Genomic DNA, 26005 nt, shown 5'->3' with positions numbered 1-26005 from the left:
CAGAGATTATTTAAATGGGTTTATATAGCCATTAAAAACTACTGGTTTTTATACACCCTCAGTACTAAATGAGAAGCTATTTGCTGAGTAGAGAGATTCTGTATGTGTTAGACCATCTGCAAAACTTTTTGTTTGTCTTTAGCTTCTGTCATTTTCCTCTTTCCAGTTTTTTATTGACATCTTGGCCTTTTGGTTTTGGGAATTGGAATTTCCTTCTGTGTTCTGAGCAAAAGCACCTTAATACTGAATAGTGGAATTACCTTAATGGCGTTTATTATGTAACTTTAACATTATGCTTTTGAAATTGATGGCGTTATCAAAGTGTACCAAACACTGCTGTATACAAGTATTTTATTACCTAAAATGGGATGCTTCTGAAAACAGGATCTTATGCCCTTCTACTTCTTACACAAGGCTGACAACTACTTGTGTAACATATGAGGTGTGACAACTGTGTGTGGTTTAGAACTTGCTGTCCTCTGCTTCCTAGTGGTGGTTTTAAGCTCTCTGAATCCTTCCTGAATGGAAACAGCACAGCAGTGAAGGTAAAGACACATCAAAAGGAGCAAAATGTGACTTTCAAAAATGGCTACCAGCATTTTGTAAACTGAAAACATCCTTTTCATCCTTTGTTTCAAATTGCTTCTCCTAATTATTTTTGTAAGAGTTAAGGCCTTAACTACTCACGAGTACTCAGATGTACATTAACACGTGTAATACAGAATTATTAATGTAGTTGTCTCTTAGAGAATACAAACAGTGAGAAAAAACAGGTAGCTGTTGAATCTACCCATATGTTCACAGACTAAAAACATAGCTTGTATGCATTTTTCTCCCCTCGATTTCATTTGAAAGCAGAATAAATTTGTGATTCTTGAAGTGGGATGATAGGCTTTGGGGTTTTTTGTTTGGGTGTCCTTCCCTGCAACAGGCTTAGAGGGCCAGGTACAGAAACCAACCAACCAAAAGCTAGGAAAAAAATCCTGGCCTATTCCTGAACATGCTTCTTAGAAGATGACTGCCAAATATTATAATTTGCTACACATTATAGTGACTTTTATATACTTCCTTATCACTTCTCAAATTAGCAGTCTGAAATACTGACACGTAAGCTTCTCCAGCGACATGTAAATTAAAAGCATGATGAGAGCCAAAGATGAAATGATTTGGTGTAGCAGCAGTTAAGCTTATTATTCATAGGATCCTAGAGTGGTCTGGTAGGAAGAGACCCATATGATCATCTAGCTCCAACCCACCTGCCATGGGGAGGGACACCTTCCACTCAACCAGGTTACTTGTCATGGACTATAACTCTCTCAAATAGCATCTCATACAAATACCAAATTGGTGGGCAGGAGGCAAAGTAAAAAGAGATTTAAATCTAAATGTGTGAAGTGAGAAGCTTCTATGAATAGATCAGGGAGCACAAAAATACGGACCTCAGTGGTAAAGCCACATGTGCAGTTGCCTTAGCTCATCAGTAGCTGTGTATAATTAAAATTTACAGTAAAGTATAGCAGTTGGTGCATAAAGCAAATGAGTTAGTGTGTGATTTGCTTCAAGTGTGGGAACCTTACATATATATGTGTGCATATGTGTATGTGCATATATAGATCTAAAAAGAACAAAGGTAGGTTTTGTTGGGTTTTTTTTTTGTTTTGTTTTTTTTAAGTTAAAGGATACTTCAGGCTCATCAGAGAGAAATTATAAATGAAAATCAAGAACTAAAGTAATTTAAACCAGGCCATCCTTTATCCAGATTCTTCATCCCTGTATTTATATAAATGTTTTAAAATAGTACTTAGGACATCATCTGGTTTAAATCTTGTTTAATCATCTAACTGGTTGGCGGTAACAAATTTTTTTTCTAAGGACATTTCTTGCTTTGAAGTTTTGTGATAGAAGATACATTAGGAAACAAGTGTTGCTTTGCTGCTTTTGTGAAGTACCACGTGCTCACTGATGGTGGTGTTTTAGTGAAAGCAAAGCAGTGTGAGTCCGCTTGAAGTCTGAGCTTGGGCACCGTCTCATCTTTGCTCTCATCTGCAACCTTGAGCTGAAGATAGGAGCTCCAACTGAAGGGAATCAAGTATCACTTGTTCCTCGAGTAAACGAGTTAAAGCAAAATTAACTTTACAAGAAGCAAATGGAAACCAAGCCTTATGCTACTGATATTTAATTGTGAATGTAAAATTATATTGTCAAGGATGCAGCACACTATGCTGAAACATGGGATTGGTTTGGTGTGTTGCAAGTCCAGTCTGTTACACAGAGCTGTGAGGATGCAATTCTTTGGAAGATAAAATTTGAGTCCTGTGTATAAGCAGCTAACAGGAAATACAAGCAATGCTTTGTGTTGTGAAAAATAAACTGCAGCAAGAAACGCAGAAGAGCTTCAGCAAGTTGTGGATCAGTCTTCTAAAGTGGTTTGTGACTGTAAAGTTTATTGTGGGCACCCCTCCACAGCAAAGAGGCCCAGATGGTCTTCACTGCTTGTAGGAAGCATCCCAGTCACTGACGCAATTCAACAGACTCCATGCTGTCTCTGGCAAAACACTAATGGAGCTCCTTAGTTAGACGTTGAGAATAGCCAGCAGTGGCACTGCTGAAAGTAAATGCAAAATCATGGTTGTTAGACAAGTACTACAACATAAATCCATAAGTGCTAAAATATACAAACTTTGTCATTACTATCCTGTTGAAAGGTAGCCTTTTTGCTTATCATAACAGCATGAATCCTCAAAGCTTTAGGATGCAGTTCTTGCTGTAATAAAAACATAGCAAGTTATGCTGAGATACGCTGCATAGGAATCTCCAACAGTAATCTCAAGTACTGAGAGTGTTTAAGAATAATAAGCATATTTGCTAGAAAGGCAGCTGACACAATCATTTTAGCAGCCAATCCAGGTATCATTCTGGCAAATGACTTTGTTGAGGAAAAACAATAGACATCTAAATTACCATCTGTGTGAAACCACTCAAAGCCTTCAGCACCATAAGCTGCCTCTCCAGAGACTCCTCCCTAAGTTGGCTGTCCAAACTGGCTTGTGGTGGTAAAACTAGGGAACAATAATGGCATAGTAGCAAGAATCTTCAACAAAGAACTTCAGAAACATCTGCTGTCCAAAATGATACCCTGCAAACATGTTGTTTCCCTGCGGTTTTTAACTATGTTGTTTATGGATCAGTGTTTCCTTTTGTGTATCCACTGTATTCCATATCAAGTTTTGTATAATTTGTACTGATTCTCTCTAGATTGAAAATATTGATGTTAAAAGTCATATCTACTTGCTCTATAATAAACTCTGCCAGTATTTGCATGTAGTAGAATTACTGCAGACTGTCTGAAAGCTCTGTCAGGCTTTAATACCATTAGTAAAAAGAGTTCATCCTGATGTTATCCTCTTGGAAGTCATGTTGGATTGCTGCTGTTAACCGCACAGAATTGAAATCAGCTGATAAATGCTGCTCTCCTGGTAGTGTTGTCTTGAACAACTTGCCTTGGTCCCAGCTGCTGATGTCACATCACCAGCCCACTTCCTGTAGGTCTGGTGTGGATATATTTACCAGGCTGATGGCAGCTGGGCCATATGCCAGATACAATCTGTCCTTGTTCCCACCCCCAAACCAGTAAATGAAGATGTGCAAAGGAGAGAGCTCTGTGGTAGTGTTCAAGATTCCTGGAGTGTTCAGAGATTTTTCTCACTACTTTGAAGTTACTGCAGAGGGGAAAAAACTACATGGAAGACTCTAACTCTCTCCACCCATTTTGACTCCTTGATCTTTGATTTCACTTCTCATCTCAAGAGATTAAATTGAATTCAGCTCCTCAGCCTAATTACATTGATTATGTATAAAGCTTCAACCTGTTAGCCAAATTATTTTGGTTACATACTGGGCCCTCATGTAGTTTTGAAAATCAAGTTGTTAATGTCCCTTTCATGTTTTGTGATGGTCTGTGTTTAGTTTCAATAACCTGTATTTCAATTTCATTGTAAGTATGTTTTAGATGTAATCCAAAATGCTTTCATAGCGTTCTGAGGCTGCCTTGGCAAGAAACAAGCTCTTCTGGGTGCTATAGATCAGACTTCTGTTTATCCTAATGAAAAAATAAGTCCATGGAGGCTACTTACTGTACCAAAAGAAGAAGAGGGAAGGGATTAATTCTGCATTAAAATAAGCATTTTCCCTCTGTTTCAGATTCAGACTGATGATTCTTTTAAAGTGTTCTGTGCTTTTTTGCTCTGTGTACTTGTATTTCGCAGGGAACCTTAATCATGTGTGAATTGGTACAGGGTTCACCTATTCAGATTTCATAGTCCAGAGTTTTTTCTCCAGGTTTTGCTGCTACCATTGTGGAATGGTGTGCACACTGATACAAACTTGAATTCAGTGGTGATATTAATTAGAAGGCAGAAATTTGCATATTAGTCTTAAACTGATCTGTGTAAAGAAACACCATATAGGGTGCTGCCCAGCACTGTGTTTCTTCAGGCAGAGGATTTCCACTGCCTTATGCTTAGGAGATCTGATTTGTGTCACTAGTAAGCCATCCAGTTTTCTAAATATTTTAATGACAGATGCATCAAGGAAATTTTACTGTCATTTTCAAATCCTCATCCTGCTCTTACCAGTTTATCTTAGAAAGCAGTATGCAAGCTTGCTGCATCACTATAGAGTCGACCCCACTCTAGGCTTGGCTTGGTTTGGCTTTTGATTTTGTAGATCAGAAGGCTTTGTGTCCTTTGGTCTAATTCAGTTACTAGTGAGTGTGCTTTGAAAGCTAAGGTCAGACAGAGTTCTTCTGGTTGCTCTTGTTTGTCAAAGTAGCTTGAAGAGCATTTTTGGGAGGCTGTCGGCAAGGGAAGAATAGATTCTTCTGAAAGACTTATTGATATACGTGGCATGCAGAGTGGATCCTCCTTCCAGGCCCCACCATACTCTGTCTTAGATAATTGTCCAAAAGTAAAAGTTGCATTGTGGGACGCTTGATGATGATCAGTTTAATTTAAAAAGAAAAAATGGCTGTAACTGTAGATGTACTCATCTTTCTTTCCCTGGTTGCAAACTTGGTGTTGTGTTCTTATCTTTACCTGCCTGTATAATGTCAGCAGGGTGAAAGATACAACTTCACTCAAAAGAGTGATATTAAGAAAAGGAATGTACCACATCTTGCTTGATGCATGATTCAAGGGATGAGGGGATGCTAGGGATATCTACCTTGAACTGCTGTGACTGGCAAGAAACCTTCTCTCCTCCCCACCTTTCACTCTCTTGAATTAATTTTAAGCTTGGTCACAGGCACTGAGGAACATAAGCTGTATACTTTCAGTTGTTAAAATCAGAACTTAAAAGTTGAAATCACACTTTAGCTGATTGTCTTAATGTTCATTGAAGTATATGAAGCTCGAGCTTTTCAGAAATAAATTAATCAGAAAACCTGAGGGTTTTGCTTTAATCATGATTTAAAGAAACATTCTCAATGTGCCATTTTCCAGAGCAGTTTGTACACATTTTTAGATGTTTATCAGCACTTCTGGAATTGATTGTGTCTGTCTATATAAACATTTGGGAAGGAGGTTTGCCAGAACAAGGGCAAGAATAGGTATTGCTTATTCTAGTCAGAGGAAGAAAATTGATAAAAAGGTGTCTGTAGCTTGACTGTTCTGGTATCAAATACATTGAACTGTTCACTGATGTAGCAGAATCTCCATCACTTACTCTTGGGAGTTGTGGTGTCTGTGGTAGTTTGGTTTGTTACTGGGAGGAAGAAGCTGAGCTTGGCTCTTCCATCTGAACTCAAAAGCACCGTACTTTCATAGAAAGTGTGTTACCTTGAAATTTTTAGCAGACGAACGCACAACTGTTAGTCTGAATTTGTTTACCTTTTTTTAAGAGATGTGGTTAAAGTTGCTGAGGCTTGTGGCTTAAGTTGACTTAACTCCCTTTGCAGATGCCCTTCTATCCAATGTTGTCAGCAAGCCCTGGAGGCCAGCTCTTTCCTGGTAGTGCCAGTTGCAGAGGTCACTGGGTACTGCTGTGTGACACTGAAATAATGGGTTAGAAATTATTCTGGCAGCTTTCTGGTATGTGCTGGCTGACTGGAGCATGACTGAAAAGCAGGGGTGAACATGCTTGATGGTAGGAAGGAGGAGGAAATCTGTTGGATAAATGGTCCAGTGATTCAGGGCTGGAATTACTCTGGAGTCATCACTTCTAGTTGAGAAGTTGCCATAGCAACCAAAAAAAGCTTTCTTTCAACATTTCTAATCAGAAATGTTACCCATCCTCTTAAATAACCACTTTTGGCTAATTTTAGAATTTTTCTGCAATTTAGAATATTTGCTTCCCTGAGATGTCTGCTTTCTTAAGGTACTGTTGTGTGAGCATGTGTGCAAACACATGAGAGCACCTGTTAATTTGAAATGGAGAATTTGTTTGTGAATACAGGAAACAGGAAAATAGCTTTTCCTGTTCCAAGTAATGAAAAAATACAGGTGGCAGTGGAAAGTAGCCAGTTTAGAAAAACACTATTAGGCTCAATAACAATATTGAAAGTACAGAATCTTGTGCAGTAATAATGTTTATGATGCATCTTAATTAGCATTTATTGCTTAATATTCAGTAAGTCATTGCTTCCTAATTCTTACTGCTGTTTTTCTTTTAGCTTAGTCTATTAATATTTTTGTTTGTAATGCTTCTTAAAATTTTAATTAATGGATAGAAATTACCTTGCAGATCACTTGCATTTCAGCATAAACATTTTTCTGCATTTAGTGTCTGAGATTAAAAATTAAATAGTCTGAAAAATGCAATATAACAGGTATTACTTGTACATAAATGCTTTCAATTTGCTGAAGTCTTCCATTTTTACTGAAACAAGTGTTTTTGGTAACTGAGACTTATAATATTCACTGTACTATCTTCCCTTATTTGTTCTGTAAGGCTGTATAAGGGGTCATGCTTTTATAATATTAAATTTGAAAAATGACCACCTTAAATGTGTTTAATTAAATCTAAATGTTGTTTTCAGTCCTCTTTGATATATTAAATGCTGTGTGTATAATATATACAATTGTTAATCTATTCTTGAAGCATATTTTCTTTACCAGTCATGCTAGAAAAAAACACGCTATTAGAAAAAAAATTTAATTAAATTAGTGTCTTGGAGACTTAAAAGGTAGATATTGATGTATGGTAACATTCCCATGCACGTTGAATGTATACACTACAAGACTATGCAAATTGTTGGTGAATAAGCTTTTCTGGAAATACTTTTCAGAACATGAAGAAAATTGTTTTCTCTTGTTTTTGCAATATCTCTGAAAATGCCACTGATGGTATGTCATGTAGGAATGAAGCTGCTTTCATATCTGTAACACTTAATAAAATTCTAATAAATCAAGTCAAACTGCCAGTAACCAGTGTTGCAACTTGATTTCCATCAGGAATTCCATTCCCATCTGATTTTTTTTCTCTACTGCTTATCTTGTGGGCACTTTCTGAGAAGAATATGGTCTTTCCTGTAAGGAAGAAGTGCCAAGGTGTATTTTAAATGTGTGTACTTCTAGTTTGAAAATTTGAGACTTCTACAGCAAATTAAGGACCTGCCAAATGAATTACAATATTGTAGCAAGAAGTCCTTGTCAGTTGTTTCTATATTTTTAGTGTAGATCACTCCTAGATGTTTTATCATTCTTGTAATGAATGTCATGAAATTATTCATATTTTAGAAGTTAACTCTTGCCTCCGTTAAACCTGCTTTTCCTCCTTCAAAAAAAAAAAAAAGGAATGAGAAAAAAAAGGAATGAGAAAGGCAGCACCACAAGTTCTGACAGGCTTTTGTTAATTATGCATTTTATTCAGCTTGAGAGAAAGCACCATCAAGTATAGTCAGGGAAATACCAGCAAAGTGAAAACCTATAGTGGGAATTATTTTTCTGGGTTTATGTTATAAACTTCATACAGAGGTGCAGTGACAATCTTATAAGGATTATTACAGTAAAAGCAACTTGCTTTGAGTAGGCAGTAAACCGCTACAAATCTTAATGTATGTTTTGGAAGCTGTTAAAGCTACTCACTCCTTTATCTCAAAACCTGACTGCTCTGGCCAAGCTTAGGATTCTAGCAGCAAGGCATAGGATGAATAGGCAGTGAAAGGTTTGCCTGCTGTAAATACACAAGTTTCTCTGGTCCCTTTGAAGATGAACTTAAATACCTAGGAGACCTGGACTTCTTGGGGGGGGAGAGGTGAAAGTAGCTGAGGAACTACATTATTTGAAAATTTCTTTTCACTTGTCTGGTAACTTCAAATAAATGGGCTACTGTGTGTACCAAGGTGATCTATTCCCATCTGTATGACAGCTGTGGTACAGAAATGAATGCTGAAAAGATGAGCAGAACGATAGGTGGCAATACAGTCAGAGGGTGATGGATACAATAGTTTAATTAAAAGCATATTAATTTTCAGTTATTTCTGTGACTAAAATGGCTTTTTAGAAGATTTTTATTTCTAAGTTCAACTGTAATTAACTGCTTTAATTTCTTTTCAAACAGGTGTCAAACAAAAAGTCAAATAGCACTCCTCCCCCAGCACAGCTATCTAAAATTAAAGTACCAGCACCACAGACTGTAGTGAAGAAGGAAAAGCGTCAGAGTTCTTCAAGGTTTAATGTTAGCAATAACAGGGAGCTTCAAAAACTGCCAGCTTTAAAAGGTATGTCTTTCTAAAGTAGAATTACTCTTGTGGGAAAATTTGGGCATGAGACCAAGAAGCATGTCAGCTATCATGCTTCTAATATCAGGACAGCATGCATAATACATCGCGTATGCACATATGCAAACTGCACATACTTGCACCGGGTGGTTTTTTCTTTTGTTTTATCTGCATTTGAGCACTTCCAGTATGTTGCCTTCTTGGTAATCGGTATAGGCAATGTCTGTGTGACAGCATATTCACTCATCTCGCATAAAAGCAGAATATTTAGGCTCTCTTTGCAAAATATTAGGCATCTGTCCTCAGTGCAGTGTGCTCAAACCTTGCTTTGTTTGTGCTAAAATTTCTCTTGACATTGTTAGAAGACCTGATCTATCACTGTGTATGGTCTGCTTTTCCTGAGCATGGCTCAGGCAGAGTGGTGCCCTTTTAGTGCATATGAATTTTCCTTTGTTGATTTTAAAGCTTTGTTATCTCTTAGATTTACATTTACTTCCATCTGTGACAAAAAGATGATGATAATTGATGCGTTTTTTCTTACTAACCCAGCTTTTATCATCTTTATTTGCTCTGAAGCCTTATTTAGAGGAAACCGAAAAAAGGCAGTTTTGAAGTGCAGTGTGTACTGCTTTGCAGTGTTCAAGATTGGCAGTGAAAGCCTAATAGATCACTGAAATGTTGAATAGTACTGATGTAGGCAATGTGAAGTTATTGGGGAAATTATTGGATTCTTTCTTCCACTCATTATTTTCTTAATATAATATATTAGTGTTTCTTGAAAATAAATCCTGCTTCTCAGCCTATCTGAATTACATTGCATTTCATTCAGATCAAATTAGATTGCAGGATTTTTCTCTTCACACACAAAAAGAATCTGAAATACTGCCCATCATGTTAGTATAGCAGCCTATATACAAGATGCTGTTTAATATATTTCAAGACTAAACTACTGCTTATTTAGTTAGCTAATTTCAATCTATTTATTACATTTTTAAATAAGAATATTTAGCTCCACAGCTTATGAATAATATGGTCTGTCTTTTAAACTGATATAGAAGGCTCATGCAAAGCTGTGACAACCAGGGCATGAGTGACATAAGTAAAAGACATTGCATTAAAGTAGTGATTTTTATAAGAAGTTATGCATACAGTCACATTGACTGGCATAACCTTTTGTTCAGCCACAAAGAAAATAATTTGTTTCTTGGTCCTATTTTAAATACAGTGGTTCTGGTAATGCCTGGGACTGCAGCTCAGGGATGCCAGAATTGAGTGTGCAATTAGAGGCAGTGTGGACAGAGAGCTGGAAATGGTGAAAATGTGTGCTGATAGGACAGGGGAGAACTAATCCATCCTACAGTGGTGAAGGTGAATTTTAGGATATGTTTCTACCTCAGCTGTGTTGCAGTTTAAACCAGTAGGCCAGCGAAGTGCAGAAGACTGTTTACTTGTAGCTGGAGGAGGGAGGAGTAAAAAAAAAAAATTCTTAGAAACTGTCTGAGGTATTTTCTCAGAGCATTCTATCACAGTGTACCTATTTGTGAAGAAATTATAGAAGTATTGTGCATTGTAATTGTCTTGAGTGTGCAATCACTCCCCCCACCCTCAGGTGGAAGGAATGAAAAGATCTTGATCTTCTCCGTGGTGGATGCCTGATGCTGTATGTCCCCAGGCTGACATGGGCCAAAGTTTGTTATGGAGCATTGGTGCAATTGTTGATCTAGTGAGCAGTAGTAATAGCCACCTTTTACTGGTAAATGTAGTAATAGCTTTGTTATCAAGCTATGCCCAATCTCATGGATCACACCAGATGTCTGTATAATGGCTGTGCTCACTGCATGTGCTTGCTTCTGATGAAATTCCAACCTGCTAGGGTTGATGAGAATGCTATTGGCCAGTCACACTGTTCTCTAAAAGATACAGAGATACTTGAGTTGATGTGCATTTAGAGGGTCAAGCAAATCTGGGAATCTTTTTTTTTAGACATCTTTAAGTGTGCTGTTTAATGTCTGTGTCTGGACAAGAGTTAAATTGGACTGGCAGGCTGTAATTTAAAGGACTGAAATGACTAAGACAGGTTTGACTTCTGTGAAGTGCTGGGAAGAACATAGTGTTCCTTCAGATTAGCTATGCTTAACCAGCTTTCAAACTTCTGTTACTCATAACAGGTGGCTGTATTTCTATGGTTACAGTACCTGAGGAACCTTTCTTTTGTCTGTAGTAGAGCAAGAGATGTGTATTTTCTTACAAATGTTGCACTGACTACTTTGTGGTGTGATGTACTTTACACGAGACTGTATTTTAAGTGCAAAATATAGAATGGGGTTGTCATTGTGTACTTTAGGGTCCCTATTAGATATGTTAAAGTGTGTAACTGGTAGGATCTAAATTATGTGTGTGCCATGGTCTGGAGATGTGGTCAACAGATCACTTGAAATAGTGAGAGGGAAAGGAGGAGCTGCCAAGATGGCTTTTCATCAAGATTTCTTATTTAAGAAATACTTTTTAATCTTCAGGCGTGCTGCAAACTTTCTCTTGGGTGTTACACAAAAGTGCTGATGATAAGCTTCTGGAATTACCAGCGTATTTGCCCTGGTGACTGGTATTAGTGTAGTATGGTTTGTGTTCATTGGAACAACATGATCAATGTTATACACCCTCAGATTACCCAGGAAATGGAGGCGCAGGATAGCTCAGATAATGCACAAAGAAAAGGAAATAGATCATGAATTAAGAGGCTCTAAGAAGAGAGCTGAACGTAGAAAAGAGAATTCTCTGATGTAATTGGTTTGTGGAACATCAAGATCCATATATTGCAAAAGCTGCAAGTGAGTCAAGCTCTCTGCAGCACAGTGCAGTGCAGCCTGATTTAGTTGGGTAGAACAGGTAGCTTGTGTGCCCACAGATAACCTAGAAGTGTCTCTGGAGAAATGCCTTCAGAACAGTGTCAAATATCTTGAAAAGATCTTATCTATTTTCACCAAAGAAAAGAAAAATTCTGTAGCAACAAACTTGTGCTTTATTAATTTCTCTTATCCAGTTCACTTTGTTTGCTAACATTGGTAGTACAGGTACTCAAGTTACAAAAAATTGATTTTTGCTTTAAATTGTTTTTTGGGAAAAAATTATTTATTGGATTTAAAGATGTGTTTTGTTTTATTTTATTGTGGTTTGAAAACTTGAAAACTAATGCTTTGCTTATATCAAACATAAATGGCAAAGGGTGCTTCAGCCTTCTAAACTTACCAGTTTCTTCATTTTTGGTTTCCTAAGAAAGCAGTCTGTAATTTAGGGTATGTTAAAATTAGTATATTAAATATAAAATATTACCATTATATTAACTTTTTTAATTGTTTAAAACTTTAAAAATATGACATAAACAGCATAAGTATTCAGTATTATTATGTAAATATATTTAAAAAGTAGCATATCCAAGCAGGTACATACCTGACACAGCACTGATACAGTGAAGGAGTTTGTGTTCTTTGCAGATCCTCACTTCAGCTTTCTACAATAAGCTTGAATTCATTGTTACATTATTGGTAATTTTTTCATGGTAAATGAGATTTTTAACCATGCAAACAGGTGAATGTACTTGTATTTGTACGTTATTTTCCATGAATGTGCTGATTTTAGTAAACAGTAAATGTAGTTAAATGTAAAATAGAAATGACTGTACAAAGTGGGGAGTTTTTCAATGAGAGTTTTTAAATATAATTTTAAAGCACCCTAACTAGGATAAAATGTTTTATGCACTGTCAAATACAGTTGTGTCACAAATCTAACTTTAACCTTCAAGTAATACTCATGAAAAGGAATGTTCTCATGTAGAATGTCAGTTCTAGAATAACGAATTAAAAAAAATAAGTCAGTGCTACTTAATATTCTGAAATGTTGCAAACTTTCCCAATGAATGTATCTTAGTCACGCATATGGAAATTTGGGCATGATTCAAAAATACGCTTTTTTGTAGCATTTTCATATACTTTTAAAAAGCAGGGTAAAATCCTTCTATAGGCATGTGAAGGCCTTTTGGGGTGCAGATTTAGTTTGTGCATTTGGGATTGGATTTTTTTGTTGGTTTTATTTGGGGTTTGGGGGTTCTTTCAGATAAAAGTGAACATTGTTAGATACAATAGAGATTGGACATCAGCTGTTATTTTCAAATGCAGTTCTGAATTTATTTTAAAAGTTACTATTTACATCTTGGAGCTGGACTTTTGATCTCAAAGACATGGATACAGTATTCTTATAAAGGTTTTTATGAAGGTAGGAAGAAATGAGCTACATTGACAGCTGAGGACATATGTACTGACTTTTAGTGGTGAGAAGTATAGAATTGGTTTTTAATGTAGAATATCTGCATGTGGTAGGATTAAACAGATTCTGGTATTTTGTTGTTGAAAATCTTGCCACATATTTTGATTAGTTCTGGTTTTGATCTTCTGGTGATGTCAGTTTCTGCTTTAGCACGGTTTCGACATTAGAAGTACTATTAGTCATATCTATTTGAAAAACCCAAAAACAGCCAAAAAAACCTATCCAATGAAAGTGGGGGATGGAAAAGAAATGAACATGACAGGTCATTTTTCTGAGCACATTTCATGCAGAGAGCATGATTCTTGTTTTTTTTCAAGCAGAGACTTCAGAGCTCTGCCAAATTCTGACTCTGTTCTGTGTAAAAGAACATCAGGGTGGTGTCTCAACTTGTCTGCCTGTGATACAGGACTCTGATAGGGAGGCAAGCATTATTAAAGCTTTCCTAATGTTTTTAAGTTGTAAATGGCTGTCTAGGAGATAGCTCTGTTTTCATCATCTGTAAAATATTAAAGTCTGATGAATCAAAATTGCAGAAGAGATTATTCTGGTTTGAGTCTGAGACCTAAAAAAACAATTGTACCAAATTTTGATTGATAAAACTGTGGAAACCACAAGAAAGAAGGAGAAAGTGTGAATTGCTCAAGAGGTCAGAAATGTAAAATTATTGTGTGCTTTTCTCAACTGCAGAGTACAGATAAGTAAACAAAACTGATAACAAGTAAATGAGAAAGCAAGACATGTTCTCAATACTGCAAAGAAATTCAACCATGTATGTTGATAATTTCTACAAACTCAGAATAAGTTTAAACAGGCAGAGTGTGTTACCTGTTCCTTTAAAACTAGCTTCTATTTTCATGATACAAAAGAGACTGACTGGGTGTGTGTAATATAATTGAATTTATGAGAATCATGGCACTAATAGACTGCTTTGGGGGTTTGAGGAGCCTTTTTCATATAAGTTACTGAAATTGGAGATCTCAATATTTAAGATCACTTTCATTGCAAAAACCTACTCCTGCCACTTTTAATTTATGTAGAGGACAAATATGCAGTACTTTGGCCTTTCCACTTTTATTGTACTTCTTATGTGCATGAATGGCAATTAAGGAATTGTGTCCAGCTGCAAGGAGGTAGCATTCCTGTTTAGCTAAAAGTATTTTATGCAAAGTAAGATGGTAGATTAAACAAGATAATACTGCTATAAAATGTAATTTGCCCTAATACATAATTCAATTAAAAGGCAAGACACTGGGGCAAAATAAATTAATTCTAATGTAAAATATGAATGAATACAGTTTTGTGGAACAGATCATTCTCCTCTCCCTATGTGACTTATAGTGGAGTAACTCGGTATGCTAAATGCTGTCCTTCTGGTCCTGACTGTGCTTTTATAGAGGTTTTTTTGGCAGCCCAATGTTGTATTTAATTTATTGAAACAAAAAGTCCACAATGCAAAATACTGCAGGAGCTTGTTCTTTCCTATATCAGTATGGTTGTGTCAGTGAATGTATGTATTGTATTATGTGAAGGAACTGTCGAGCTCTTTGTCCTTTAGCAACTTTGTCCTTGAACTTTGATCTTAAAAGTGTTATCAGTATTGCGTAAACAGACTTTCCTGTACTTATTTTTCCTTTAAATGTTTAAAATAATTATTAAAATGTGTTGTAAGTGTGTACATTTTTTAAACCAAAAGCTGATAATTGTTCAGCGTTCACATAAAGTAACTAATATTAAAATACTTAGGAATTATCCAGACTGAATTGCTATATAGCATTTTAAAGATTAAGAAACTTGCTAGCTAGTGAATGAAGAACTACCAAACAAAAGGTGTTAGAGGAAAGATACTTGAGTGTGTGAATTCTTTTCCTTCAGCTAGTTTTACATTAAAGCATAGGCTTGGATTAATGAGCCGTTTTTCATTTCAACTGCCCTATCAAACACCTACTCATTAGTCAGCAGCTGAAAGTGTTAGAAGAATACACTACATCTGTCACTGGCAGCATTTCCTACCAAACTTGTTTCCACTGAAGTTTGGATAGAATCTCTAAAAACAGGGTTTAAAATCTGATACTGTCTTATTTTCTAGATTCTAACCTGTCTCTGAATTCAATTTAGATCTCTTTTAAAATGCCTTTTATTATGCCCTCATTCACAGAAGGAACATTATGTTCCATTGCATAGATCCTCATTATAATCAGACCTACACATTTTTGCTATTGCACTGAACTTCTTTCTTCTTAAGACCTCTACAGATCAAACTTTGAATTTATACATGTAAATATCAATCAGTGGTTGTTGGATAACTAGCCTGATCTCAAATTTTTACTCTTAAATGTAATTTTTACACTTTGTTTCTTTAAAGTGATATGTGTGACCTATGTAATAAGGCCACAGACAGCAGTGCATTTGGTGTTATTTTGGTGGATTTTGCAGAGGGCTTGATTAAAATAGTGTGCCAGTATTTGAAATGAGCTTCTGCGATCTGCCCTGGGAATTATATTTTTGTACCAATGCTAATTTTAAAACAGATTTCTTTTAAGGTAATAATTTTGTGTTGTACAGCTTTCTGAACTCCACCAATATCTACTCCTTTTTCTCCCTACCCCCACTCATAAAACTACTTGAGTATACAAGATTGATTGAAGGAAAACTTGGCACTGTTGATCCTGTGTGCTACAGTGACCATGCAAATATTAGGAAATCCAGATATGGACAGGAAATCCAGTCACAATCCAGACATTTACCAATTCTTCTTTTAACCAAATTTTGCTGTACTAGTAGGCGTGAATATTATAAATTTTTCAATGAGGAATTCTCTTTTGCCATGCTTCAGACTTGGGAATTTTTAAGGAAGCTGCATGATAGTTCATATCCCTTTCATTTATCCAGGTAAGTATATTTTTCTTATCGCTGTATTTCTTTTGATAGCTGGGTATTAACGTGGTGTTTATGGCCTCTGTTTCCTTGAAGAATTTCATCTTGGCTGTCCTTTGGAATTGAGTCAGAACCTAGTAGGAGAAGCCCATATCCTGGCTATTGCTACAGGTTCTCCTCCAGAGTGTGTAGTATACAGTACCTTTCCTTCTCTAAAACAAAGTTATTATCTTTGAGTAACTCATTGTTCAGGGTTGTGATGAGACCCACGTTTTCTTGCAGCCTGACATAATTTATGAGAACAGTAAGTTTTGTGTAGGCTGTAATTGGAGGGGGAAGAAGTAAACTATATAGCTCCTACCAGATAAAGCAAGTCATGTTTATTTCTGTCCCTTTTTTTGGTGTCTGTCTGGTGGGCCAGATAATGGAATCAACATGGCTCAAACTCACCCTTTTCTCATTCTAACTGTGCTCAGTTTCCTAATCTGGCTCAGCCATGCAGCTGCACAAACCCTTGTACAGCAATTTCAGACAGTTGGGCACCTGTGCCTCAGAAGGGAGGGAACTGCAGCATGGCTCCTATAAGTTTAGCTCAGCTTAGGCTGCCATGGAACACAGTCTAAGTTAGCAGAGAACTAACCTGACAATAAAGTGGTTCTCTGTTGGCGTGGCAGGGGACTATGCCAACTCACCTGTGGGTCTGATGACCACTGAAGCAGATGAGAGCAAAATATTTTCAAATGTAAAACAAAGAGGTGTGCAGGAAGGGGCCTGGAGCAGCCTGCAACAAGGCTGGCTTAGGTTGATGAGGAATAGCAATTTCAGCAATTGTGGAATTATGCCTTTAGTAACCTTAGAGCTCAGACTAAATATTCTCCCTTCCTCTCTCAATCAAAAAAATGAAAACTCATATGGTCTGAGAGGTAACCAATTTCTTGTTGGTTCTTCATGTAAATAGAAGTTCATGCAATTTTAATTATCTTGCGTTGTTGATTCTGCCACTATCAGTTAGAATAGTAGGTGGTATAGAATGGAAATAAAGGCAACCTTTGGGCAGGTGAATTTGCTGTGTGTGTTGTGGTGGGGGTGAGAAGTGGTGTGAATGGTTGTTTTTTAAATCAATAACCCAAATGGAGTTTTTGTTTTTGAAAAAGTGGTATATAGCCTCCAAGTGCAAAGAGTATTCATCAGCTATAATGCTGGACCTTAACTAAATTACCTTTAAGGTCCCTTCCAACCAAAACCATTCTATAATTCTAAAAAGTTATACAGTTATATCCTGAGAACTTTATTGGATTTTTCCTTCATTCCCATCATCAAAAAGTTAGAAGTGACAAGCAGGGTTCAGAGGAAACCTGTAATAGCTACAGTTTCACTGTGTTGTCAATATGGAGTTTTTGTTCATTTAATTCTTAAAATGGAGAGCTAAAGTTAATACTGTTTTTCATTTTCTTGCAACAGAAATGTCTTCATAAATTTGTTAAAGTAAGCTCTTCTTCCTCCCATTGATATTCATTAGCTCTGCTCCACTTACACTAATATTCTTTCCCTTCCATTAGGAAGTCAATTCCTGATTCAATTTTCTTTGCAATTTTTTCCCAAATGAAGTTGCTAAAAATAATTCAACTTAAGTAAATATTTTCCTTTGGTGGCAAATCAAATATTTTAAGACTGAAACAAAGGGAAGGTATACAAATCTTATGAGCAGAATGTACTCTCAATCTGTGCAATGGTGAGAAGACTGCAGATGTTGTTAACCAGCAAAAGGTCTCATGAGGACCAAAGTACTTTAGCTCCACTAGTGCCCCGTCAGAATTACAGCAGAAATACAGTGGTTTATGGGTGTTTTAACCTGTTTCTTGGTGTTTTTTTAAAGTACTGGACTCAAACCTAACAGAGTGCAGCAAAAAAAGAGGAAATGAGAACATTTCTGCAAGAGAAAACTTATTGAATGTGACTGAGTGTTCTGGCAGTAGGACTGCTAGCTCTGCGAATGTCCCATTCACTTTCTCTAATGAAGAATTTTCTAGGGGCTTGACTCTTAAACCATTACCTAAAATTTGCTAATGAACCTCCAACTGTGAAAGTCATGCTTTTGTATAAATTAGGAAATGGCACTGTAACTAATGTTCCATTTTTGCTCTGTTGTTAAATTGTGTCTGTAGCCACAGAGACAGTCTTCCTGGCCATTTAATCTTTGCAAGGAGTTTCAGAGAGACAGAAGTGGCAGCTGACCATTAAAGCAGACATGAGTAGAGAGGACTGATAGAGCAGCTTTTCGTAAATATATGGTTACCAGATAAACTGGAATTTTAAACCTAATTTTTGCTGCTTCATACAGTGGTTTATTACTATAAAATAATCTGATTCTGCTTTAAGATTGAGAAAATAAATAGAATTTGCTACAATATCATGCATGTGAAAATACTTCAAAAATTGCCCAAGCTGTTTAGTTTTTTTCCTTCATCCATCAAAATCTTGTAGAAAACCTTGTTAGAGGTCAGTCTTGGTTTTGCTTTTCAATCTATTTTTTTAAAGGCATATCTCTGTGGTACCTTTTTTTTTTTTTTCACAATGCTAAAATTCACATTGAACTTGGTGATTTTAAAGGTCTATTCCAACCTTGATGATTCTATGATTCTAAGATATACTCAAGGGATATGTAGATAAAAAATGTGAAGTTTTTGAGGATACACCTTCCCTGATTTTGCCTACATTGTAAGGACAAAGGACTTGAATCTCTGTAGTCTTAGAGAAAAGATCTCAAAAGTTCATGCACTTTATTCTGATGTTGTCAAAAGCGGGATCAGCTACATCTGTGTCACACATTATGTTTGGTCATTTTTTAAATTACTAAAACTTTGCAGTCTTTTTTTTTTTTTCAGTATTCTTATTGTGAGAGGATTTCATTTCATTTCTAACCTAATCTTCTTTGAGGTAGGATGCATTTACTGTTTGTAGTGAATGTAGAAAAATTAATTCCTTCCACCTCCATAATTACTCTTTAAAATATTCGGATATTCTCAGACAAGTCCCTTCTATTTAAAAACAAACCAACAAACAAACAAGCAACCCACACACCACATCAAACAGAGGGCCTTCTTTTTCTTTTTTTTTAACTAAGTAATATTTTAAAGATTTGTTGTCTTTGGGCTTTCTCATCAGGTTTACAGCCAGGATCTATTACTTCAAATTGGGCCTTGTCAGCAATCAGTAAATCCAATTGATTTCTTTGTGTGTCTTATGGATGATATTCTTCTTTTTTATATCCCAGTTAGTCTTTTCCCTTCACCAGTTGAATAATGTTCAATACAGCTCTAACTCACCTTTGACAGTGTATTATTGTAGTGAGATGTAATTTTTCTAACCATATATGAAATTAGGACAGTGTCATAGATCAAGTAATCTACATACTGACTTGCACTAGTGTGTGACATAGAGTATGTGGGGTGAAGGGCAGATTTGGAGACAGCACAAGTAACAGTGCCAGTTTCTCTGAACATCCCTCCCAGCAGACAAAACGGTCCTTCAAATAGCACATTGTAAAAATAAATGTGCAAGTCTCATATGACGAAAAAAAGGCTGCTCACAGTTTTGTTGTAAATACCTTACAATACTCTAAGAAGTTCAGAAATTATGCTGTGCTTTTTTTATTGTACTTCTGAGATTATACAGCAAAACTGCTTCCATGTGTGTATATATTGCTTCTTAGTCCTTTTCTTTATTGTTCAGTAATAGTTTAAAAAGTTATTTATAATTACTGATCATTTTAGAAAGGAAAACCAGTATTTCGCAATATCCAAATTTAGGAACATTAATGTAAACTGAAGGCAGATTCATTTCTAGATTGATAGAAGCATCGAGGTCCATTTCTAGATTAAAAGAAATATTCAGCATGAAACATGAGGCTTTCATCTGCTGCTTGTCATATATATATATTTTTATTCATAATGTACATACTAGTAACCAGTATCATGGTTCAGTAAACAGTTAATGGAATGCTTAGGAGGTTTTGTATTTCTATATCAGCAATAATAATCCAATCTTACTGTGAACTAACTACCTTTTGTTATGGCCCTTGAAAGCTAAAGTTGTAGATGTTGCCCTCAAAGGTGTGTTTTTCCAGGGTTAAACTGAACATTGGTTTATAATCCTGGGAAACCGTACCGAAGGAAAGGCTAAGGAAAGAGGAAAAATAAAACTGCATGCGCTCTTCCTAGCAGGTGCTACTGAATATTATCGAGGGGGCGGGGGTACAACAGCAGCAATGAGATCATCCTGGTAATAATAAAAAACCCAAACCCAACGCAGCAGAGCCGTCATCTCCGCAGCCGCTCCGCCCCTGCCGCGGGCGGCGCGGGGCCGGGGCCGGCGCGGGCGCGGGGGGAGCCCCGCACCGGCCGCGCTCATTCGCGGCCTCCTCGGTGTCATTTGAAGTTGCTGCCGTCGGCCAATGGGGCTCCTCCCGCCCGCTGACATCACTCCCCAGCCAGTTCCCTCCAGCTGCAGAGCGCTTCAGTTTCTGTCTTTTTTTTAACTAAAATGGAGGCTGGTTTCTTGCCTTAAGGAGTACAGTGTCGTGCCTGCTGGAGCCTAGATGTTGACATGTAACAGAGCTGGCAGCAGGATGGTGGTTGACGCAGCCAATTCCAATGGGCCGTTCCAGCCCGTGGCCCTTTTGCATATTAGAGGTGAGTTATTGTGCGTGTGAGAGTGAATCGCGACCCTCTGACGAGCGAATAAATGGCTATTGTGGAGCTCGGAGAAGGGGAGCAGGAAATCCTTTGTAGCTCAGTCCCTCCCGGTTTGTTACAGCCGCAGTAAAACCGGCGGAGAGCAAACCCCGTTTTCTATTGAATGTGTTTGGGGAACATTTAAGAATTCGTGGAGGCACTGCATACATAGTTAAAAGCAGGTTTTACAGCTTTCTGCCGTAACTCTCCCATCCCCCTTCCAAGCTGTGCTGATGTCAAAGGATGTGAAGTCACTACCCCAGAAAGCTACTGAGGGGGGCAGGGAAGAGCCAAGTTATCCCTATACCGTTTCTGAAGAATAAGGACAAACCTTTGGTTTGCTTCAAAGCCTTTATTTGTTTGAATTGTTCAGGTAGAGCTCCTTTGAAGTGCACTGCAGCTTTTAAAGGAATTGGAAGTGCCAGAGAGGAAGGGGGAGAAAAGATGTGACACTTACTATGAAAATATCCTTTATGTATTTAGAAGGCATTTCCTAGAAGAGATGCGGTTTGGCTGTAACAAGCAAGCTCTTGTGTGCCTACCGTGTTGTGCGGTTCTGAATGTTCCGTTCTTCACCAAGTATGTTCTTTTGGGTTTATAGAATGAGTGCATTGCAAATTACGTTTTATATAATTTGAAATTATGGGTTGGTGTGACTACTGTACAATACTGAGTGCGTATCTCTTGTTCTGTATTTTTCACTTAGTAAAATTTTGCATTGTGTTGGGGGTTTTTGGTGCATTTTTTTAACTGGCTCTTAAGCAACCAGTGCTTTTTTAAAATATCTGCCTTAGGGTGGTTCTGGTTTAGAACTTTATGAAGGCAGAACGTGTATTAGCTGGGGTGAGCACACCTTAAGCAACGGTATTTATATTCAAGAAACATAGCTGATACCGTTCTTCATTACCTTTGCTTCTCAGCTTTCACTGGCATAGGCTAGATGTTAGTACTGGAAAGAATTCTTTTTTTCATTAATACTTCATACACTGAAAAAAATTTGCTTTTGAACTTTATAAACCCCACTGTTTAGAAGTCTGTTCTTTTAAGTAGGAGCCTTTCAAAAATATACTCCTTTTAAAAGAGCCGTAACCTTCTGTGTCTGAAGTGGCAGTGGATGAATTCTAGAAGAGTAATTTTGATCATTGACTGGGGAGAAAACACAGTAAAATTCTCTTGATTTCAAATAGGGGATATGCTTGTTGTCAAAGGATTATAAATGGAACTGCCTGACCTGTGGACAAGCCTTTGCTTTTCACTCTGTACAAATCATCTTAATTTTCAGTTACATGCTACCTTGTGGAAGGGGAAAAGCGCCATCTTTTAAAGGTGCAAGTTAGGAAAACAAATCAAGGTTGGAATCAGAACGATTGTCCTTAATCCTTTGTCCCAATATGGTAACAAGGTTCTTGTCATTGAACTTCTTATCCTGCCTTTGCTTCAATGTAATACATAATTGTGGAAACAATGGATTTTGAGAAACTGTTCTGAAATTTACTTTTCCAAGACCTACATTTTTGACACACTGAATAATACAGTAGTAAAGAAGAGGTTAAAGGGTTTTGTGCTTTAGGACTTTTTTGGTGGTATGGGTTTTTTTCTGTTTGGTTGCAGTTTTTCAGTCGATTATGAGAGCAGACTTTCTTGTAAGCAATTAAAGAATAACTGGGAGATTGTTTGGTTTTCATTTTTCAGGTGGCAGGAAATAAAATGGGTCTCTGGTATTATAGCCCAGAGGAGTTTCTTAACACTGGGAGAGCAAAGCATCTCTTCCATGTCTCCATGTGTGCAGAAGTTCTTTTGGGTTTTTTATGTGCACCCCATGTCACCAGCTGTGCTGATGCTACCAGTACTGATGCTTCCAAAATAAAGCCTGTCAGAGCAATATATACAAAATTAATGGCAGTAAAAATTAACTGGTAATTCTGAAGGCAAATGACATGTTATTACTGTTTGTCCCAATGCATGCTGCTTTTACAGTTGTCCATTTGCATAATCTATTGTAATATAGGGTAAAATTTCTTGTGGAAGTGTTCCTCTTGGCAACTGTAGGAGCTAAGGACAGGGGGTAGGGACATAAGCCCCTTGAGTATTTCTCATAGATACAGTTTATTGAAATAGAAAAAAAAATTCTTAAGTACCATTTCCATAAAATTTTTCAAATTTTGAGATGGTGTAGCTACCATATTTGAACTCAAATCTTGCTTCTGAAAAATAGGTGAAGCCTTGTGGACTGTTAATACTTCTTTGAAAATAAAAATTGCAATCTTCCTTTTAAAGTTAATTCCGAAGCACTTTCTACACCTGGATCATATGAAATATGTAATGTTTGCAGAATAGAAAGGAAACTTTTAGCAAGCAATGATGTCATGCCAGATCAGAACCTTTCTCCTATGCATCCAAACTGTAGGGAGCCTTGTTGTCTGGGCTGCTTACAGCTTTACCTAAACTACACAATTGGAAAAACACATGCAAGTGGTTTTTTAAAATTACGTTAGTCTTGTGAATAGGAAATAAGAATGTCAGAATTTAATTGGCTGCCATTGCTGACACTGGTATCTCCAACATCACCAAAAGAAGGAACAGCAGGTACTTGTAAGATGGGAAGTGTCGTGGCCAGAAATAGCCCAATCTCCAGCAGTTCATTTGGCTGCCACTACTCAAGCTCATCTTGGGTATGGTGCAGCCACGTAATCCTGAGTCAGACTGCTGTGGAAAGAGCTGTGAGTCTTGTTGGGGTTCCCCTTTGATTCAGGAGCTGTCTTTAGGCTCAGGCCTGTGGCCTTGGTTGTTGCCTCAGCTGGGCTGCAGCTGTGTGGTTGTCCTGTCATGTGCCTCGCTGATCTGGATCCCGGGGTGTTGTCTACTCAGCTTGGTGTCCCTCTTCACTGAGCACTTGTTCAGCAACCACGGGACTGTCTGCTGACCCTGCTCAGTGTCAGTGTAACTGCTCTCCTTTCTTCATTCAGGTACTGTGAGACTGTGCCCTTTGTCACAACCGTAGACTGTTGGCAGTTCTTCAAGAGCAGTGTGTAGAAATCAGAAATGCAGGTGACTTTTGACCCATTGCTGGAAAATAACAAGCACCAAAAGAATTTAATCCACACTAAATGCAAGTGGCATGGCACCATTGCTCTACATTATCTACTTGTGCTGAAAACATTGGTTTAGTGAGAGTGGTTGGCCTGATGGGGAGTGAGTCTTTGGTCAGCAACAGGCTCTCCTGGGGATCTGAGTTATGCTACTGCTGCATTCTGGAGTACAAAGGTAGCTGAACGTTGTCCCTTGAGTTGTCCCTGATTGTCATCATGTACTGAAAACTTAGTTGTATTGGAATGATATAAAGCTTCCGGAAAATTACAATTTCAGTTACAACCATAGAATAACTACTGTGGTTTGTGATCTTGGGTAGAGACTTGACCTTGTGAAACAATTGTCATCATGGGATATCTGCATGGAGAGCTCCTTTAGGATCTTTGTGCATCGATGGGCCATTTGCAATCAAGATTAATTAAGACAGCACAGAGAGTTATGAGACATTATGAGTTTAGCATTTTTACAACAAGGAGGGAAGCAGATCTGGATGGTGTTTACAGGATGCATCCCTCCTTATAGAGCCTTCTGGCAGCTAAACGCCCAGAGTGATGGAAGTGCATTCAAGGCTCTGACAGGATGAGCCACATAAACAAGGTGAAGCTTGGGGAAAAGAAACATTTTGATTTCCATCTCTGCACTTCAAGCAGAGAAAGTGCACGGATTAGACAAACAGTTGTTTGTCACTAGACTTCAGAGTTACCAGTTCATATTTACTGTTGAGTGTTCAAAACCATAACTGTTGCAAAAAGTGTGGTAACAAGTAGAAAATAATAGTAATTCATACTATAGGCAGAATCTGAATACTCGGGGGGGCAGGCATTTTTCATTAGGAATATCGTTCAGTGTTGATAAGAAAAATCCCTTAATATTGTTTTTTCATAGCACAGAAACAGCCCAGATGCCAATATTTTCATGAACTCAAGACACATATTTTGAACAAAATACATATAAAACTCTGTTCTGGTCTGCAATGACAGAATTACCAGAATGTAAAGGTTACTTTAATGGCTTCATTGCTGACTGGCTGGAACTGGTAATGTCTGTTCATGCTTTTCAAAAATTATTTTCAAGATGTTTTGCAAGACATACTGAAAGTTGTGTGGGAAGAAGGGTGAGAACACCCTGATACTGTGTTAACTCAAACTGATGCTTCCTGTAGGCATGTTTCAAATATCTTATTGTCCATCCTTGTCCTTTGCCTTCCAGGGCAGCAAATGTTTTTTTACAGATTTGACTTGTCATTATGAAGTTACTTTAGATTTTGTGCAAGATGCTTTGACTTTTTTTCAAAGATGATGTGTTGTTAACTTTGTCCGTTTTTTCTATGTGTTGCTTGTTCCTTTTGAGTGAGGGATCATGGAAGGTAGATTCCACCTTTACATAGTGTTCTTCAGGGAAAAAAATGTCAATGGTAGTATTGCTGTGATGTAAATATCTGAGTATTCAGATAGAAGTTTGCATGTTCCTAAAAGGTGGTAGAAGATCCTTTAGTTGGGCAATTTTTATCTTAAAGGAGAAAAGCTTGGCACTTTCATTTTAGAAAGAATACATCGTATGTTTGTCTTCAAAACTAATTGACCTGAAAATACCTCTATCTAACCACAGTTGCTAAAAACTGTTCTTAGACTATTGCTTTGCAGGAATTATGTCTGAGCTAAAAGAAGAATAAAGAATTAGCCATTTTGTAATTGAATGGGAAGCAGAACCCAAAGCTCTCACTTCAGAAGGAGTACAGACCGAACTCAGCAAGCAGGACATTAACCATTTACCTCATGATATACAAAGGAGGTTGAAAGAACTGGATTTGTTTGGCCTAAAGGAAGGAAGGTTAAGGGGAGATTTGATCATTGACTAACTGATGGGAGGGTGTAGAGCACAGAGCCAAGCTCTTCTCAGAGATGCACAGTGAGTGAATGAGATGTAACCAATATGACTTGGCAAGCACTGGAGATTGCAATTGTATGCAAGGTGAAAATATTTTCACCATAAAAGTGGTTCAAATCTGGAACAAAATTCCAGAAGGGCTGTGAAATCTCTGTAATTGGAGATACTGGAGAGCAGCCGGGTAAATGTAGTGAGGGATTACAGTAGCAGAAATTAACTGCCCCTTCTGGTGAAATTATTCTGTGATTCTGTCATTCTTTGGTGTTTGTGGGACCAAAAAGTGACTGACTTGCTGTAACGTAAAAATACTACAATATTAAACATAGGTGTTTTTTCAAGTTTGAAGAGCAATATTCTTACTGTGAACTCTATTTATGCCCCTTAT

At 37.4% G+C, this 26005-nt stretch overlaps 1 protein-coding gene across 2 annotated transcripts in view; it reads left to right on the top strand.

Annotated features, from left to right (window-relative positions):
* Positions 1-26005, top strand: part of PPP2R5C (protein phosphatase 2 regulatory subunit B'gamma) — a 75518-nt gene that overhangs the window by 7913 nt on the left and 41600 nt on the right. The window contains exon 3 of one of the 2 annotated variants that reach the window (XM_033062204.2): positions 8557-8716. In XM_033062204.2, coding sequence (XP_032918095.1) covers positions 8557-8716 — 160 coding nt within the window. Of the gene's footprint in view, positions 1-8556; positions 8717-20295; positions 20602-26005 lie in introns of those variants that run through there. The other variant, XM_033062205.2, reaches the window with a different exon arrangement.

This window comes from Catharus ustulatus, chromosome 6 (genome assembly GCF_009819885.2).
Source record: "Catharus ustulatus isolate bCatUst1 chromosome 6, bCatUst1.pri.v2, whole genome shotgun sequence".
NCBI classification, from domain to species: Eukaryota; Metazoa; Chordata; class Aves; order Passeriformes; family Turdidae; genus Catharus; species Catharus ustulatus.
The sequence above is the reverse complement of the archived record's forward strand: the minus strand, read 5'-3'. Positions and strand labels throughout refer to the sequence as shown.